Source organism: Zootoca vivipara, chromosome 3, assembly GCF_965207765.1.
Source record: "Zootoca vivipara chromosome 3, rZooViv2.hap1.1, whole genome shotgun sequence".
NCBI lineage: Eukaryota > Metazoa > Chordata > Lepidosauria > Squamata > Lacertidae > Zootoca > Zootoca vivipara.
In genome coordinates this window covers 95,763,266-95,781,477 of record NC_142586.1, presented here as the reverse complement: position 1 = coordinate 95,781,477, position 18,212 = coordinate 95,763,266, and the positions used below count along the sequence as shown (strand labels likewise).

At 42.1% G+C, this 18,212-nt stretch overlaps 1 protein-coding gene across 2 annotated transcripts in view; it reads left to right on the top strand.

Moving 5' to 3' along the window:
- Nucleotides 1-18,212, top strand: part of HHAT (hedgehog acyltransferase) — a 165,195-nt gene that overhangs the window by 120,326 nt on the left and 26,657 nt on the right. For both annotated transcript variants that reach the window (XM_035111262.3, XM_088666723.1), the window contains exon 11: nt 3,739-3,883. In XM_035111262.3, coding sequence (XP_034967153.3) covers nt 3,739-3,883 — 145 coding nt within the window. The remainder of the gene's footprint in view (nt 1-3,738; nt 3,884-18,212) is intronic.

The following is an 18,212-nucleotide window of genomic DNA, read 5'->3' as shown; positions in this document are numbered from 1 at the left end:
TTCCTAGAGGACCTTCCAGGGTGGCTCCCTGATGCCCCTCTTGCAAGGGATAGGATTTTTGGCCCTGCGGGGAATTGCGTGCAACATCTTCCTTCCCCATTGTCCCAGCCACTGCTGAAATTATATGTTGCTTTCTGCTATTATCTTGTTTGTTTTTGGGATGTGAGTCTACTGCAAAATATTCACCAACACTTCTCGCCTGGACGGTGCTGACTCACACACTCTAGATTGAGTACCAGGAGTGGCAGACGATCAATTTACACCATATTTCAAGCACAGAAAAGCAAATTATAATGGTATTTTTATACCCATGCCTTCCATTCATATGGCAGCTTAACCCTTCCATTTTCATCACATTCCAGACCGCCAAACTTTTATGCTTACATCGACTTGTGGCATTTTAAGTACTTTGGGCATATCCTGAAGTTACCCGTGTCATATATGAATTAATGATACCCTGCAAAACCACTGAAGATAGGCCTAGATTGATTATCTTGGTTTATGTTTGAATATGGACAAATGATTTGTCTCTGCATACAGAACCACTGTTTGATCCTATCAGTATCTATACATCTGTCAGTAGAATACAGTATTTAACAACCACATTTAGCTTCTTTCCTATCACATTTGGAATGTTTATGGATTGTTCATAAATCGGGAGCTTTGGCAACTGTAAATATTAAGAAAACATGTTGAACATCTTTTGGATTGATGGAATAAATGTCTTTGTACAGATATCAGTCATTCCTGCCTTCAGTTTCGAAGCTGTATTTGACTGGTGATATATGATGTAGTTATAGATATATATAGGTATAGATGAGCTAACAAGGGTAAGTCACTTTATAAAATATAATGCATATTTGTTATTAGTGCTGTTTCTCATACTCAGTCAGAAAATTGATACATAAGATGATAATGTCCATGAAATAATAAAAATGTGCTTTCCAAATCCATATTTACAGTACAGTAATAGTAACACACACACACACACACACACACACACACACACACACACACACACACTAGTTGCCCTACTGTGCTTGAAGTAAGTCCCGTGATATCCCAGTTATTTTTATGAACTTCCTATAACAATACATTAGGATTGGAGTGCATGTTGCCCCACTGCTTGCCACAAGACAAGTTTGGGGTCCTTCAGGCAAGGGAAGGTGGCTTGAATAGAAACAAAGCCCTGATTCTGCTTGGCAAGATTTGAACTGATGTTTGACTGAGCAGATTTCCCACCTATTCAAGCATCCCTGCTTGAACTCCTATGACACCTCAAGGTGGGATATAACTAACAAATAATTCATGTAAATAGAACATACTGGCCCCATCTCCACTGTTCCCAGCCTTGGTCACTCACCCTCCAAACTTGATTAGAGGAGGTCTGAAGGGTTGTTGTTGTTGTTTTTACTGTGTTTGCTTGAGTGTAAGTAGGAATCACGGTACAATTCAGGATTCAGGGTTATGACCATCCAGATGGTTCTACTTGTGTTCGATGAAGTGCCAGTAAAAGCCAGTGCTGGGAATGAACTAATTCAGTTTAATGGAGTACACTGAACTAGTTCAAAAATGTATGAGCTATTTCTGAAGATAGATCCCATACTAGCCAGGTGAACTAAAGGTGAATTACATTCATTTTGAGATAGAACTCTGAATAATGTCTAGCTCGTTTTCATGTTCATACCCTTCACCTATTCAGCAGGAGGCCCGAATCCTTAGCTTTCTTTCTTTCTTTCTTTCTTTCTTTCTTTCTTTCTTTCTTTCTTTCTTTCTTTCTTTCTTTCTTGTAAATCATTTGGACATCTCTGAAAAATTTAGAAAGCCAAATGTGGAGTCAACTTTCTAAGGCTTATTAGGCAGATTTGGGGGCACTGTTATGGCTAAGGATACTTGCTTATACACGATTACTAAGCAATTAAAAGGAATGAATGTGAGGCATTTCCTGTATCTTTTCTGCTGAAGAGATTTACACTCTTCAAACAGGACCTGTTTTCAGTGAGGGTAACAGGAACAATGCAAATGGTCCCTTGTGCCTTTTACAGCTGTGTGGCTGGCACAAAGTAAACAAGGGTAAACTTTTTCCCCATATAAAAATACAATTACAAGGAAAGCTTCACCTGTTGACATTTCTCTGTCAGACATCTTTTTACTTGTTTATGAACCCTGATTTGATTTGGACTCTATACGTCAGCCCAGCAGCTTGCAACTTACCAAAAACTGAAAGAAAATGGCTGTGGATGAACTTTTTATGGAGAAAAGATTTATTTGGATGAACTTGAACTGAATTAGCTGGTTTTGTAAAAGGGTGGACTTAAACTCCGTTCTAGCACCTCTCAGGTGGGTGCTGTTGCCATTCTAAGAGAACGAGGGTGGTGTTCATGGTGAGTTCCGACACCTCTTTTTCTAGAAAAATAGCACTGCCTACACAAATATTATTTTCTGTCACAAAGTAACACTTGAGCACTGCTTCAGTTACCCATCACAACATTTTCCTCTGTGAATGTGGGCTTCTCTTATGCAGATATCAACTTATGGATGGTGTACCTGGGATCTGTGCAGCTTTGGGGTCCATTCCCCCATTCTACACACAGAGAGCCCTTCATATGGATAACATGAGAAGAGGACTTAAAGCAGCAATTAAACCGATCACATGAATGGCCTTCCTTACGGTTTCGAAACATGAAAATTAGCAGTAAACTATGGCTAGTTTAACCCAGTTCACTGCAAGGCTAGTTTAAAAATTTCAAGTAAAAATACTGCAAGTGCAGCAGAGGGCTAAATATGTTTCCAGACTGTTCACTCTAATATTAATGTACTCTGTGGTTGGTGTCAACCTTGTAAAAAGAAAGCTCTGAATGTTTTATACATGCATAACATTGAAAGCTTCACAAACATGGCCAAGAGTATGTCAAAAATGTAATAAATTATGGATTGCTATCTTTGAAACAAATAGAGGTAGGAATGCTGTTGTTTGCACATATTAAATGGCTGCAAACCTATACTTGCTTACCTGGGAGTGAGTTCCATTGAATATCTGAGTAGATATGTCTAGTTCTCTGCTGTTAAGTTTGAATATAAAGCCTGTGCTTCTAAAGTTATTTGATCTGATTTTTTGGAAAACAATCTGCTAATCCAGAGATAAGAATTCTTAGCAGCTTTAATAAACTAAGGTATAAAGGCAAAGGGACCCCTGACCATTAGGTCCAGTCGCGGATGACTCTGGGGTTGCAGCGCTTATCTCACTTTACTGGCCGAGGGAGCCGGCGTACAGCTTCCAGGTCATGTGGCCAGCATGATTGGTTCTGGCGAACCAGAGCAGCACACAGAAACTCCGTTTACCTTCCCACTGGAGCAGTACCTATTTATCTACTTGCACTTTGACGTTGGCATGAGCTGGGACTGAGCAGTGGGAGCTCACCCCATTGCGGGAATTCAAACCGCCGACCTTCTGATCAGCAAGCCCTAGGGTCTGTGGTTTAGACCACAGCGCCTCCCACGTCCCGAAAGGAAGGTATACAGTAAAATTAATTGGATCCTTCAATAAAAGCAATTATGGTAGAAGAATAATCATAAAGCTAAGTTATGGAGACAGGAAATGTATTTATATTTTGAGTTAACTTCCCTGTGCTTAATTTGCTATGTGAATATGGATGTAATCTGCTTTTACTTCTCCACATGCCCAGCAATTATCCCTTCCTAACTTGTATATTAAAAACCAACTTACCTTCTTTTCAGAACAATTTTTTGTCCCCAAGAGGCTGTCGGCGACTCCATGCAGCTCTGGCATCTGTGTCTACCATGTGGTTGATTTTCTCCAACCTTATCTTTCTTGGAGGGAATCATGTTGGCAGAATCTACTGGAACAGGATCTTCATAGAAGGCAAGTTAACCTGATTTTTTTAAAAAAATATATTATTTTTTATTATTGTTAGCACACCTTCCTGGAATTTGATTCAGCATTGCAAAACACACCAGCATCTTTCTCGGGAGCCATTCCCTGTGTCTTGCACTTTATGCTCCCCCCCCCCCCAGTTAGTCCTCCTTGTCCTTGGCATCATCTCAACAGTAGTCGTTGTAGCATTTCCCCAGGGCTTGTTGGCTTTCAGCCTGAACCTTTATCATTTATTTTTGTTTCAGGCACTTTCTAGAAGCATTTCCTGCTGGTACTTGGAGTGTCCTATAGCACAATGAACCAGTACAATAATAATAATAATATAAAATAAAAGTGGACAACAAGCATTAAAGGCAAAGTTGGATAAACTAAGCAGCAGCATTTAAAAATATTGGGTTGCATCCAACTAAGTTCAGCTCTGCTTTGCATGCAGAAAGTCCTGTATTCAATATGTGACATCTCCAGGTAGGGTTTGGAGCCACTGCCAATCAATGTAGGCAATACTGAATTAGATGGACCCAATGGTCTGACTCAATATAAGGCAGCTTCCTGTGTTCCTGTGTAAAAGCATATAGAGATGAAAGAGGAAGTGGGAGAGAGTGTCACTCTTCCCACTTCCTCTTTCACCTCGCTGTGTTTTTCAAGGGAGAAAAAGGTACCCAGCCTTGCTGCCTTGTAATGAAGGGGGCAGTGAGTGTGTACGCGGAGGCTCAGAGATTCTGTGGGTGCCAGGAGTTCTCAAAGGTGTCATTACACCAGTAGGCATCACATTTGACCTTTAAAGCCCTATGTGGCCTAGGACGCTCGTACTTACAGGACCGCCTCTCCTGGTGTGTCCCGCAGAGGACCCTAAGGTCCATGAATAATAATAGCTGAAACGTCCCAGGCCCTAAGGAAGCCAGACTATCCTCCACCAGGGCCAGGGCTTTTTCAGTGATGGCTCCAACCTGGTGGAATGTTCTGTCCCATGAGACTAGGGCCCTGCAGGACTTGATCTCCTTCCGCAGGGCCTGTAAGACAGAGCTAATCCGCCTGGCCTTCAACTTGAATTAGCCTGATCCACTATTCCCTTTCCTCTTCTATGAAGAAACCCTTTCTGGGACCCCAAATTTAAATTCTTCCCTGGTCTCCTTGCTGGCCCTAGTAGGACCAACTTGGCCAGTTAGCTCTGGTGATCATTTGATATCTACTGACTGGTCTCCCCCCCCCCAATGACCCCTGAATTTTTGAACGGCTGCCTACCTGTAACATGAATTTTACTGATATTCATGTTGCATTTTATGTTGTATTTTATGCTGTTTTTAAGTCACATTTTAATCAATGTTTTATATTTGCTGTTAGCCACCCTGAGCCCAGTTTTTAAACCAGGAAGGGTGGGATATAAATACAAATTATTTATTATTATTATTATTATTATTATTATTATTATTATTATTATTAGCTCTCGTGTATTTTCATTTGACACAACATTTGCACCTTTATTGCACTTTTATTGTAGCATAAACTTTCATAGGCAGGAGGCTATGTCACCAGAGAATGTCTAGGATGCCCGAAATAAATAAACTCGCTGCATCGGTATGCATCATATAGAGTTTTTAGGTACTTCATAAATAATTGTTTTTCTGTACAAGTTTTGCTGCCCCCATTGTGCAGTAAATAGGATCTGAAATATCACTTTTTAGCAATTCTCTGGTCAGACCCAAAGTACTGAAAAGTGAAAAACTCATTTCAAAACTGCTCAGGGCAATGGTACTACCAGTACATCAGAAGTAAGAGACATTAAATTACAGAGTGTTAAAAATAATCTTTCTATGACTCTCTCTTTCCTCCGTTCCATTTATATGGGAGGACTTTGCAAATAATAGTTTGTTAGATGGCAGTCTACCACCAACAATTCCTTATTGTGCTGTTCCTTCCCTAGTTCACAGCCACCTAACTACCCATTGCTTCAGCTATCAAGGAATCACCACTAGCATCAGGAATAGCTCTGCACTTACCCATCCCAGAAACACAGTTCAGCACCATAGTGCTGTGGACACTGCTTTTTGCTGTTTGTCTTCCACATTAAATAGGGTTGCCATACGTGGGCTGTCATATGTCCTGGACATTTAAGCAATTTCTGGCCGGACGCTGTTTACGAGGGTTGAATACTGTCTATGTCCAGGAAATTCCTGATATATGGCAACCCTAACATTAAAGGCCAAGCAGCTCTATAAATAGAGAGCAGGGAGCACTGGGATTGCAGCACACTATGCTGTAATTCTGGGTTAAAATGTGTGAGCAGCTGTTTGCTACTCTTCAGCTGGCCTCTTATAGTGCAGGTTCAGATCTGAACTTTTCACAGTTATCACATTTGTGCATTTGCACGTGTATATTATATAGAACACGTTAAACAATACAGTTGCGTGTTACACCATGCTCAAAGTAGAAACATTATTACAAGTAGAAACCACGTGCCTCAATATCTGAAAATTGTCATTGTGTTTTAGCCCACAAATGATGTGAATTTTGTGTTTTTATGAAAAGTGTGAGATCCTTCCTGATCGTGGTTGAAATATGTAAAATTGCATCTTTGAACCCGGCAGAAGAAAGGTGACTTTTCTCTTGGATGGGAACTTCTTTATTTTGTCTTCAAATGATCTGCCTTGCCATTTGCAACAGTAGCTTAAATTTGAAGTGCTGTACAGCAGAATGGACATTTTATATTTGTTTTTTCTAAATAATAATAATAATAATAATAATAATAATAATAATAATAATAATAAAATTCCTTCAGTAGCACCTTAAAGACCAACTAAGTTTATATTTTGGTATGAGCTTTCGTGTGCATGCACACTTCTTCAGATACACTAGAAACAGAAGTGTCAGACCCTATATATATACAGAGGGTGGTGGGGGTGGGTGGGAATGGGAGATGGGCTGATGGGAGTGGTAAACCTGTAGATGGGTGTTAATGGCTGCTGATGGCTGCAATTAGCCCATCTCCCATTCCCACCCACCCCCACCACCCTCTGTATATATATAGGGTCTGACACTTCTGTTTCTAGTGTATCTGAAGAAGTGTGCATGCACACGAAAGCTCATACCAAAATATAAACTTAGTTGGTCTTTAAGGTGCTACTGAAGGAATTTTTTTATTTTGCTTCGACTCAGACCAACACGGCTACCTACCTGTAACTAATAATAATAATAATTTATTATTTATACCCTGCCCATCTGGCTGGGTTTCCCCAGCCACTCTGGGCTGCTTCCAACCGAATATTAAAACAGTACAGCATTAGACATTAAAAACTTCCCTAAACAGGGCCGCCTTCAGTTGTCTTCTAAAAGTAAAATAGTTACTTATTGCCTTGACATCTGCTGGGAGGGCGTTCCACAGGACGGGTGCCACTACCGAGAAGGCCCTCTGTCTGGTTCCCTGTAACCTCACTTCTCGCAATGAGGGAACCGCCAGAAGGCCCTCGGTGCTGGATCTCAGTGTCCGGGCTGAATGGTGGGGGTGGAGACTCATCTTTATGAAATAGGTACATCTTCAGGCCCATCTTTATGAAATAGGTACTGGCTGCATCGTTACAGATTCTGTACAAAGCAGATCAAACACGAATCAACACCATATCAACAGCAGTCTTCACCTGGATGTCCAATGTCGTTGGGAGGCAAATGACATAGATAGCCTGAGCAGGGTGGTACAGGCAGGGCGGCAATGTTCATACAGCGTGTTGAGCTCCCTATGTCTTGTCCCTCCCCCTCTCAGTGACCGGCAGCGATTCATGGCATTAGGAAGCCAAGAGAGCAACACCACTCTCTCTGCACCAACCTCTGCTAGGTCCATAGCCCAGTTGAAAGAATCAATCTTATTTGGACATCCCAGATAAGGGTTTATGGAACCATCACCATCACTCTCCTTGAGAAGTATTTCAGCTACATCAAAACTTTCTTGAGTCCCCTCCAATGTCTTCTGATGTGTGCCAACCACAACCCTCTCGGCTCAGAAATTTCACTGTGAGCAAAATGCAGGGCAAATGTAGCTTGTAAACTGGGCAATTGTGGATAAAGTCAGTAATAATTCTCATTATATCAAAAGCTGCCCTGGTCACAGGAATGGTTGGATCCTATACCCAGAATTGCTGAGTTCACACATTACAGTAGTCTGAAAGGGTCTTGTCCTTTAGCTGTCAGGGTCCTTTACATGTGCGAATGAAGAACTGGGTGAACAGGCTCATAGTACGAAGGTTTGTTCTTGTTTCAGCCACCTGGCACGTTGCCAAATATAACCTGTTATTTGTTCTGTCTGTTTGCATAGAGCTGAAAAAACAGTCATTGTCATAGGGAAGGTAAAAAGGCATTTAAAAAGAAGAAGATGATGTACACACTATTTTTAGAGGCAAGAGACGAAAGCATGATTTTCTCCCAGATTACCAGATTGTCTTGACTGCTCAGGGTTCTGTTGAATCAAATGACTTTGGGCAGGCATTGTATTTAATAATGAACTGGAACATTGCAATTTTAAACCAAGGAAAGCTTCTTGGACTTGTAAGTGTACAACTTAATCTACGCTCACAGGCCCTGGTCCTGCGATCAGATTAGGGTGGCCCTGTGCTCTTCTTTGCAGAAGACTGTCCTCTGTTTCAAGGGCTGTCAAATGATCACCCTCTATTTGGAGGGTCCAAGAACAGTTTAATGATAAAAGAGCCATCCACTGAGAAAACAAGGTCCTTGAAGTTGCCCATCAGTAGTGGCATCTGGGCAGCAGGTGGAGCAGGCACACAAGCCACCTTGTCCCAGGTGCCCCCTTGTGGGGAGACTTAATTCATTTCTAATAATTGCAGTAATTGTTTCTGTACATGTAGGATTGTATTCCAGTTCTATGCAACTGGGCGTCCGCTTGTGAAACAGGACTCCCCTTTCCTTTCCTCTCCTCACCCCATGTGCCCCCCAAATTTGCTCCAGAGAGTCCCCCCAGACCTGCGAGGAAGAGGAAGGGGAAGTCCAGTTGCTCAAGCAGACGTCCCCTGCGGGAGCAGGACAACAGTGCTGGATGCAGCACATAAATTGGTATATGCAACTGCTATGCAAATCTGTGCCCTCTTTGGCCCACATTTTTGGCAATGCGCATAGGTTGCCACGTTAGGTCAGAGTGATTGCAAATGCCTGTAGTTTCTGGGTACCCTGGAACTACCATATGATCTCCAAATTTGCTTAGTTCTTTATTTTATGTGAGCTCATAGTATTCTGTGTGCCCCTTTACTTTTTGTAGAGGACCTTGGCGTCCTGGCCTGCAGCATTCTGCTTGATCTTGCAAGGTGAAACATAACGTAAGAGAGAAGAATGGTTGTTGAGAAGTAACTGTACATAAAATATTGAGTATGGACTCAAGAAACATTAAATGAGCAATAGTCAGCTTGAGGTAGTGAGCTAAATGTGCCTCAAGAAATGTAATAATTGAGATGCCAGGCCTGTTGCTCTGTTCTGCTGAGATGTTAATGTCCTTATCCTATTTTGTTATATAGGCTGTTGTGGTTTGTTTTCTGATAAATGATTGTCAGCCGCCTTAAGGACCTGCTTGAGCCAAAAGACAAATTACGGATTGAAAAAGTAAATAATGACGCAAGGCAATAAACACTTCTTTCCCTGCACGCACATTTTACTTAGCTCCCTACTTCCAATAATTTATTGGTTGGTGTTTTTATTTTACAAGAATTAAAAACAGAGTGCTGATCCAAAATAGTTCACCATTGGGATTGTACTTTGGGTGTTGTCCTGTTTCACACAGCTGGCTTTTCACTAGTCAGCTCTTTGGGTGGTCTAGTACAGGCTCCAGACTGTGATGTTCCTCAGGTCCTCAGGCACTAAGTGGAATGATTTCAGCCTTTTTGTATGCAAGACTCCATACAAATATATGTGGAGAAACTCACACCAAAATCTGCTGGTGAATTTTCACGAGGACTTCTTAAAATCACCCCCAACATCATCATCGTTGCAAACCGATGTGGAAATGTGGGGAACTGAATTTAACTTTGAGAAACCAACATTGAGAGATTTCCCCATCCATGCCTTAAAGTTATGAGATTTCCCTGTCCATACATGCAACCCAGCTATTGGGTCAGACTGGAGAAAAAATATGCGTGGCAAGGCCACCGCTCCATTCACCAGCTCTCCTGAACTACAAAAAGTGTTGAAAGGTTAATCTTCCACCTGGAGGGGGGGCAATTTCCAGCTACCCCAGTCACCACCAAACAAACTTTATTTATTTAAAATATTTTTATGCTGTGGCCATCCACAGTGTCTTACTGTCAAAGACAGACACTTGGGATAAGGCGTATCCAGCATGCAGGGCATTTTATTTTCTTCACATTCATCTCTGTGTGCAATTCCCCCATGCAGTTGGGATCCAGACATGGTAGCCTCTTGCCATGGGCTTTGGTTCCTGGATGAGTAGGTGCGATGATGCTCGGGCAAAGAGAAGCAATACTATGTGCAGCCCAATTATGCTTGTACTGTGTAAAAGGATGCTGTTGCTATTTGTATTGCCACATGTTCTGGACGTGCATGTGAACAACGATGATATTTTATATTAGTCGTTCCTGCTGGAATTTGGATTTTTGAGCAGGTGCCCTGGGCTCCAACCCTTTGCTCACTTCTCTTTCCCCGATCATTTCCCCCAAGAGACAGAAGGAAAGCACATGTGCACACAATTCCTTTTCCCAATGTATCTGGATAAAAGTTGGATCCAGCAGAATTAGGGCTTGTCTACACTTCCACTTGTCCCACATCTAGAAAGCACAGGTCAAAGCAGTTTTCTGTTAGTCCCATGGCTTTCCCTGGGAAAACTCGCTCTTTGGCACTGAATCAGAACAAACATTGATCCGTGGAAAATCCAACAGACTTTTGCTGTGGTTCAGCGGCAAAGGTCGGGTTTCCCCAAGGGCGGGGAGTTGTGGGACAAGTGGAAGTCTGGAAGAGCCCTTAATCTGAACCTTGGAAAACGCCATAGAACTGAAAGATAAAGAGGGAAAGATTATCACTCTTCAGACTTCCTCCTCCTGCTCCATCGGGGTGAGGAATAGGGTTATTGGTTTGTTCTTGTTTCTGTTATGTATTTTGTGTTTTTATCTTGTATTTTTATGCTACGAACTGCCCTGAGATCTATGGATGAAGGGTAGTATACACATAATGTGTTTTTAAGTAGAGAGAAAGATAATTGCTCTCCCCACCTCATGACCAAGGGAGCAATGGGGGTGGGGGGCACAGAGGCTTTGTGAGCACCAGGAAAAGACCTCAAGGGCACCATTGTGCTGACCAATGCAGCAGAATAATAATAAACTGACTCCTGATGTCTTCCCCTACACTCCAGCCTAATCCCCATCGCCTTAAATATTTTATTAGACTAAGACTGAAACTTGTTTCAAATGTAGCGATTTCTTTACAAAGTCTGTCTTCTACATATTTGCACAAAAAATCATTTGGAAAGAGTGTTTTTGTCTTATTGTAAATTACATCCTCTTTGGTGTTGTTGTTGTTTTAAAAAAGAAAACAACTATAAGCATCATTTTTCTTGAAGCTAGACTTTGATGGAAATTCTACATACGGTATATTTACCTTTGTTACTTATTACCCTTTCCCAGCTGCAGTAAATAACAGTGATTATCCTTCCAGTAGGAAACTGTGCTCTTGTGGGGAGCAGAAGAATGTGGGTATGTTAACCCACTGGGTGTGCAGAACTCAAGCATTTAAAAAAAAACATTTTGAAAGATGTTCTAAATGTTAAAAATGGCTCCAAATATGTGTGTGTGTGTGTGTGTGTGTGTGTGTGTGTGTGTGTGTGTGTTTCTGTTTGTTCTGAAGATGAAAATTGCTCCCATTCTAGTATTCATACGGAAAGCATTATTATTGTGGAGAATAAGGTTGATGAAGGGACATAGTGCAGAGCGCAACTCTGTGATTCTTTCCAGACGTAAAAGTTTCACTACTAATCTTAATGCTACACCTTTTGGGGAGTAGCAGTCTTAAGTCTCCCAGTGCCTGCAGTGTGAGGCAGTGGCCTACTGGAGAGTAAGAGTGACACTACAACTGGAAATGGAGTTTAAAGTGGCCATGACCTTTATTGGTTACAATGGAGACACAGGCTTTCAAAATTTTACTAATATCTATAAGACCTAGTCTGCAGTTTCTGCCCCAGCAATAGAATTGGCTTGTCCAGCCTCCATGTCTCCCCCCGCCCCCGGTACCTATTTTTGAAAGAACACAGGCCAGATCAGTTTCAGCTCTCAATCAGCAATGAAGATTGAGTAGATCACTCTACAGCTTGCCATAGTGAAAGTGACTCTGTCTTGGGCTGGCCCTGCTGTTAGGCAGAATGTGGCAGCTGCCTCAGGGGACAGATTTTAGGCACCGATAAAGCGGAAACGATTTGTCTGTTTTTAAAGTTACGGTTTTGTTTAGTTTTCTTTTAAAAAGAAGACTGCTGGAGGGCACCATTTGGCTTCGGCTTTTGAAAACTACCAGGATGCAACTGCTCAAAGAACGCTCCTCATTTTGGGGGGCAGGGGGGGGAATCTAAACAGGAAGTGCTTGGAATATAAATGGAAGCTACTGTGTTCAGGCCTAGCTGTCAAACAGCCAGAAAAACAGGGTCCCGTGTGGTTCATGACTGCTGCCCCCTCACGTGAGGATTAATGGCCCCTGGAAGCACATCTATTCACTTTCAAGTTCCTTAATTTGAAAGAGTAATTCTCTCTGCAATGGCAGAGGAAAACTCAGCTGGGATGCCATGAAGAGCGCAAAGTTCAAAACAGATCTGATTGCACACTGTGTGCTGAGCTAAAATAAATACCCCTCACCTGCATGAAGCTAAGCAAGAATAAAAATGGTGGGGTGGGGTGGGTGGAAGAGAATCTATAAATCAGGCCGTACAAATTAAAGTCTCCTGGGTAGCAGCAGGCAGCTACATGGCTGGCTGAGATAGCCACCTCAGGCTAACTGACCTTGGGTAGCATTACCAAGATAATCCACACAAGGGGATGAATTATTTTCAAACAATGCCTCTAGTGAGAGAGATTATTCACAAATAGGATTTTCCTTAACACTTCGAGAGAGGTTTCTTCTCCACATCACGCAAGAATAGAGCAAGTGTAATTTGAGGCACGATCAATGGGACAGATTCTTAAGCAGTGTTATGGCAGCTCAATCTGCTTGTTTATTTAGGCTTTTAATCCAAGTCATCCTTAAAGGTCAAAAGTGAGGTGACTGCATTGTTAAAACAATTTTGTAGAATGTTAACCGTGTTGGAAATGAACTTACACAAGAAAATACAATATTGGTCTTCTTTAACAAGAAAAGAAGTTTCCGTCACTTCTGGGGGGTAGTAAAAGCAGTTTTATATACTGTGTTCAGCCTGTAGCTGCATAATATGTCCATCTGCAGATGGCGGTCCTCCTTTTGAAATAGTCCTTTGTGTGATCAGCTGTTTAAACCACTTCCAGCTGAAGGATAAAGAACCAGGGTGCTGGAAACTGCCCATCCATTGGAACAGCCATGGGTCACAGTTTCCCCTACTATATTGAGTACATTTCTGTCTAAACTATCTTAAGTATTTCTCTCTCTGTGTATGTGTGTAAACTAGCATAGACAAATTGTATGCAAATACATGCCCTGTTTTGTCCCTTTTTTTGGCTGATGCATTTTCTCTTTGCAATGCACATATGGCTGCATTATACAGCAGCCATGTTTTGCTGTCAGCCTCTGCTCAGACTTCAACCACATCGGTCTCACTGAAATCAACACAGATTGGCTTTCCTCACCCAATTACAAAAAAAAGGTCAAGCCATTTCCATTGTCTCCTGAGGCAGACAGATGCCAGTGAAAAGCACAAATTGCCATTGGGTTGTGGGATGGCTCCCATTAATAAAACTGTTGTTGTTGTTTAGTCGTTTAGTCGTGTCCGACTCCTCATGACCCCATGGACCACAGCACGCCAGGCACTCCTGTCTTGCACTGCCTCCCGCAGTTTGGTCAAACTCATGTTCGTAGCTTCGAGAACACTGCCCAACCATCTCGTCCTCTGTCGTCCCCTTCTCCTTGTGTCCTCAATCTTTCCCAACATCAGGGTCTTTTTCAGGGAGTCTTCTCTTCTCATGCGGTGGCCAAAGTATTGGAGCCTCAGCTTCAGGATCTGTCCTTCCAGTGAGCACTCAGGGCTGATTTCCTTCAGAATGGATAGGTTTGATCTTCTTGCAGTCCATGGGACTCTCAAGAGTCTCCTCCAGCACCATAATTCAAAAGCATCAATTCTTTGGCGACCAGTCTTCTTTATGGTCCAGCTCTCACTTCCATACATCACTACTGGGATAGAACTAGGCTGACAAAATCTACACCTTTAGCCCAATCTAACTTTTATCAGCCAAAAAGCTTTTTGAGGTATGTGTATGGTAAACTAAATCATGACGACTTGTTTTTAAAATACGCCTTAGTAATATGCAAACACGTTATTTTCCTCTATACTTAATACTAGGATAGCAAAGCTGGAGGAAGTATGTAAGTGGCTGTCCTGGGATCTGTGAGCTTGTTGTTGTTGTTTAGTCGTTTAGTCGTGTCCGACTCTTCGTGACCCCATGGACCAGAGCACGCCAGGCACTCCTGTCTTCCGCTGCCTCCCGCAGTTTGGTCAAACTCAAGTTCGTTGCTTCGAGAACACTGTCCAACCATCTAGTAAATCAGAATAAATGAGAGAAGAAGAAGGGAGGGGGTGCCTTCAAACATCACAGAGAAGCCAACCGTTTGACTCCACTGTAGTGGCAGCTGCCCCCTGCAGCGTCGGAGACCACTTGGAGACGAAAGGACTGAACATCCTGGCGTGTCTCGCCTGACATGCATTGTAATATGGCATATAAGAGACTAGAAACTAATTGTACTGGAGAGGGAAATGTGGAAAGAGGTTTGCTTCTTTAATGTCACGAAATGAACGCGCAATTCATATGAGCTCTGTCTTGTTCATGTTGGGCAAATTTTGGGATTTTTTAGTGGAAAACTCCATAGCTGCATGAACCGTGTTGAGGTTGCTTTTGCTATTAGTGCACTGCCCTCTTTTTTTTTTTACTGGTTCCCCAACACTTTCAAAATTCTCAAAATTCAAAATATGCCTACTGGTGATCCCTGTTTAAACCAACTTCTGTGGTGCGGAAAGGAAACACAAGACCAGGAAACGCAGTGGATTTAAGTAGCTACACTTTGGGTTTAATTCCAGGCCAATGTGATTGGCAATGTTTTATCACAGCTGACAGGTATCTCCTTTGCAAAACATCGTTAGCACCCCATGTTCAAAGAAGGGGAGTGACTTGGCACGTGCTATTTTTATTTGCTTTAAAAGCACTGTATTCAGAAACACGCATTATCTTTTCAACATCGCATCACTCAAAAAAAATGAAGGGATTCAGAAGCAATCAACAAAGATAATGAATGTTTGGGAAAGAAATAGCATATGGGGAACACTCAGCGGTAGCCTGCTAAATCTTGCGCTGCAATAACAAAAGGGGTAGCCTAAGACATATTCTGTGTGGGGCGAAGGGCAAGATGGTGAGGAGGAAGATAATGATGAGTTACTGGGTTGTTATCCTACCCTTGCTTCCGAAGGAGACCAAGGCATCAAACAAGAAGACAATAATAACAATACTGTATTGAAGTAGCTCCTTGAGGGGAATGGTGGTCTTCTAATGTCAGCACCCTTAAATAACAGTTCTCAGGATTCTTTGAAGGAAGCCATTTCTGTTTAATGTGGAATGATACTGCTTTAACTGTAGACTACAGATGGGGACTTACTGCGGGGGAAGAATGTGCATACAGTTATTCCGGAGTGGTCTTTCCTCTTCCGGGAGATATATTTTGTTGCGCCAAGATAGCTCCTTAACCGCAAACCACTGTTTCCTTGACTTTATCTTTCATTCAGAAAAGAATAGAAATTACACAGGCACTCAAGAATTATTGCTTTATTCTCACAAGACAATAATGCATTCAAATGAAGCCCAGAGTTTCTTTAGATGCAGAAGGAGTGAGGCAATTTCTGGCATAGTTGAGAAAATATATTTACTGAGGAGGTGGGCTTCCGGTAGAGTAAAATGTGATCGTGCATTTCCCTACCTCAGCTCAGTCATTGCATCCTGCCTCAGCAAGAAAAAACACTACACACTTTAGGATGAAGTTTTATTGCTCTGGACAATTGCTCTGCTTCTCTAAATTTCCATAAAAATGAAGCTGTGGAGTCGCGTCTGTTGACTCTGTCGGAAAGGTTTTTAATTCTCATCCTTCTTTTCCTTGCTGATAGGGCCAAATGAAAATACAGGGTCTTCAGCTTTATCATCAAGTTTGTTGTCTGCATGATAAGGCAGAGCTAAAGGAATAAGAAATGGAAATACACAGGCGTTGGTGCGGTCACGATTCTGGGAAGAGATATGGGAAATAGTTTTGAGTAATGCATGTGGAATATGGGTTTCTAATAAGCGTGTAGTCAATGAATGTTTTGCATTCACCTCCACTTCGTGAAGGTTGGCTCTTGAACAAGTTTGATCCATGCCTATGTTTTGGGTTTGGGTTAATTTTACAAGCCTGTTTCAAGGTTGACCTGTTCCAGCCTTTCCACATACTTGTTTAAAAAATCATATCTATGTACTACCGGTATTATAATTGCCCTATTCCGTTAGTCAGAGCAGGTATTGTGAATGTTCATGTTCAGGGAGTCCAGACAGCCTATTTACAGGATACTCCATTCCACCCCATCTCATTTTATATCCCTCACCCCCCTCCGACAAATATTGAAGTTCCACCAAGCATACTGATACACCCTCCTTGTGAGAGGATGTTGCCATTTTGTTTTCATAAGTGTCTACACGGTGAATGAATTCACTATTAGTACTTTAAAAGGTAAAGGGACCCCTGACAGGATGGTAACAAAAGTTATCTGTAAGTCTTTCTTCTGATAGAATCAGTTTGGGCCATTATGAGTGACCGGCTCTAGGGGGAAATAGATGTTGGCCTTATGTGCATGGGGAAATGTGCATCCACGCAAGGGCATTTTACATATTTTCCTGAGGGAGCGCCCCTGTACACCTGAGTTTTAAAAGCCACCTGAGATACACTTAGGAAAGTTGTTTGGGTAATGCTGTTGTGACGACCCGTGTCCCACTCTACCTTACTATCACTGCGACACAGGAATCCAGAGGGGAAAACACCCACCCTCTGCTCCTGCCGCCTCAAAAATCAACCCCTTTTACTGATGGGTCTCTTAGTAAGGAGAACCTTCCAGCTTGCGTGACCTGGTACCTCAAGAAACTCTAGGCTGTCCCACGGAATAACCCCTTTGCCTCCAGTAAAGGGTCTCCCTCAGTTGGATTCCCCACTGTAGAAGTTTGCCCTATGCACTCTGGCAACTTCTTGGCACCTCAGGTTACCCTTCTAAGCCTCCTCCGTGTAACTTCAGGACACAAACTGCCACCTCCCTGCCTGAGGTGAGTTTTGCCCTCTCTGGAGCCACCACGGTTGTGAGTCCTGGTACCTCGCTGGAAAAATAAAGACGGACCTTTTTGGCAAAACAGAGATGAAGTTTTATTGTGTTAAAAACATAAGTGATTCTTTAACGTGTCATTTATTAATTAGCTTTGTTCCAGTTGTGCAAAATAAACTCAGTCAAACATTTAACTAAAGTTTTCCTAGCCTCTTCACTGTCTTCATACAAGCCACCACATAACACCACACCACACCTTCCTCCCTCTCCCTCCTAACTGACCAAACCGACACTCCCTCCTTTCAAACCGGGCACAGTCCCGCCCCCATCAGAGTTCTATGCCAGTCAGGCTGGAGGTGGGTTAACTCTTTGCCAGCCGGGCAGAAATAAACATTTTAAAAGTGCTTCAATTTGTCACAGCTGTCAACTTCTTTAACTGTCTCTTTCTAATTTGAGAATAGAGGTGCCTCATAGGAAGCTATTTGTGGAAATAATAATAATAATAATAATAATAATAATAATAATAATAATAATTCATACTTATTAGCTGTTTCTGTACAAAAAAAAATGAAACTTGAAGCAACTTACAAAAAATTAACATTGAAAACAAGTATTTAAAAACATCCTAAATACACAAATGAGAGAGAGAAGGAGGGATCCAACTCTACCCTACTCTGCTAAAATTAAGATTCAAAGGCCTGGGTGAAAAATAATGTTTTTGCCTGGTGCTTAAAATCAGCTGGTACTGGGGACAGCATTCCATAAACAGGGTGCCACCACTGAAAAAGGCCTGTTTCATGTCACTACAGGAGAAGTTATTTACAT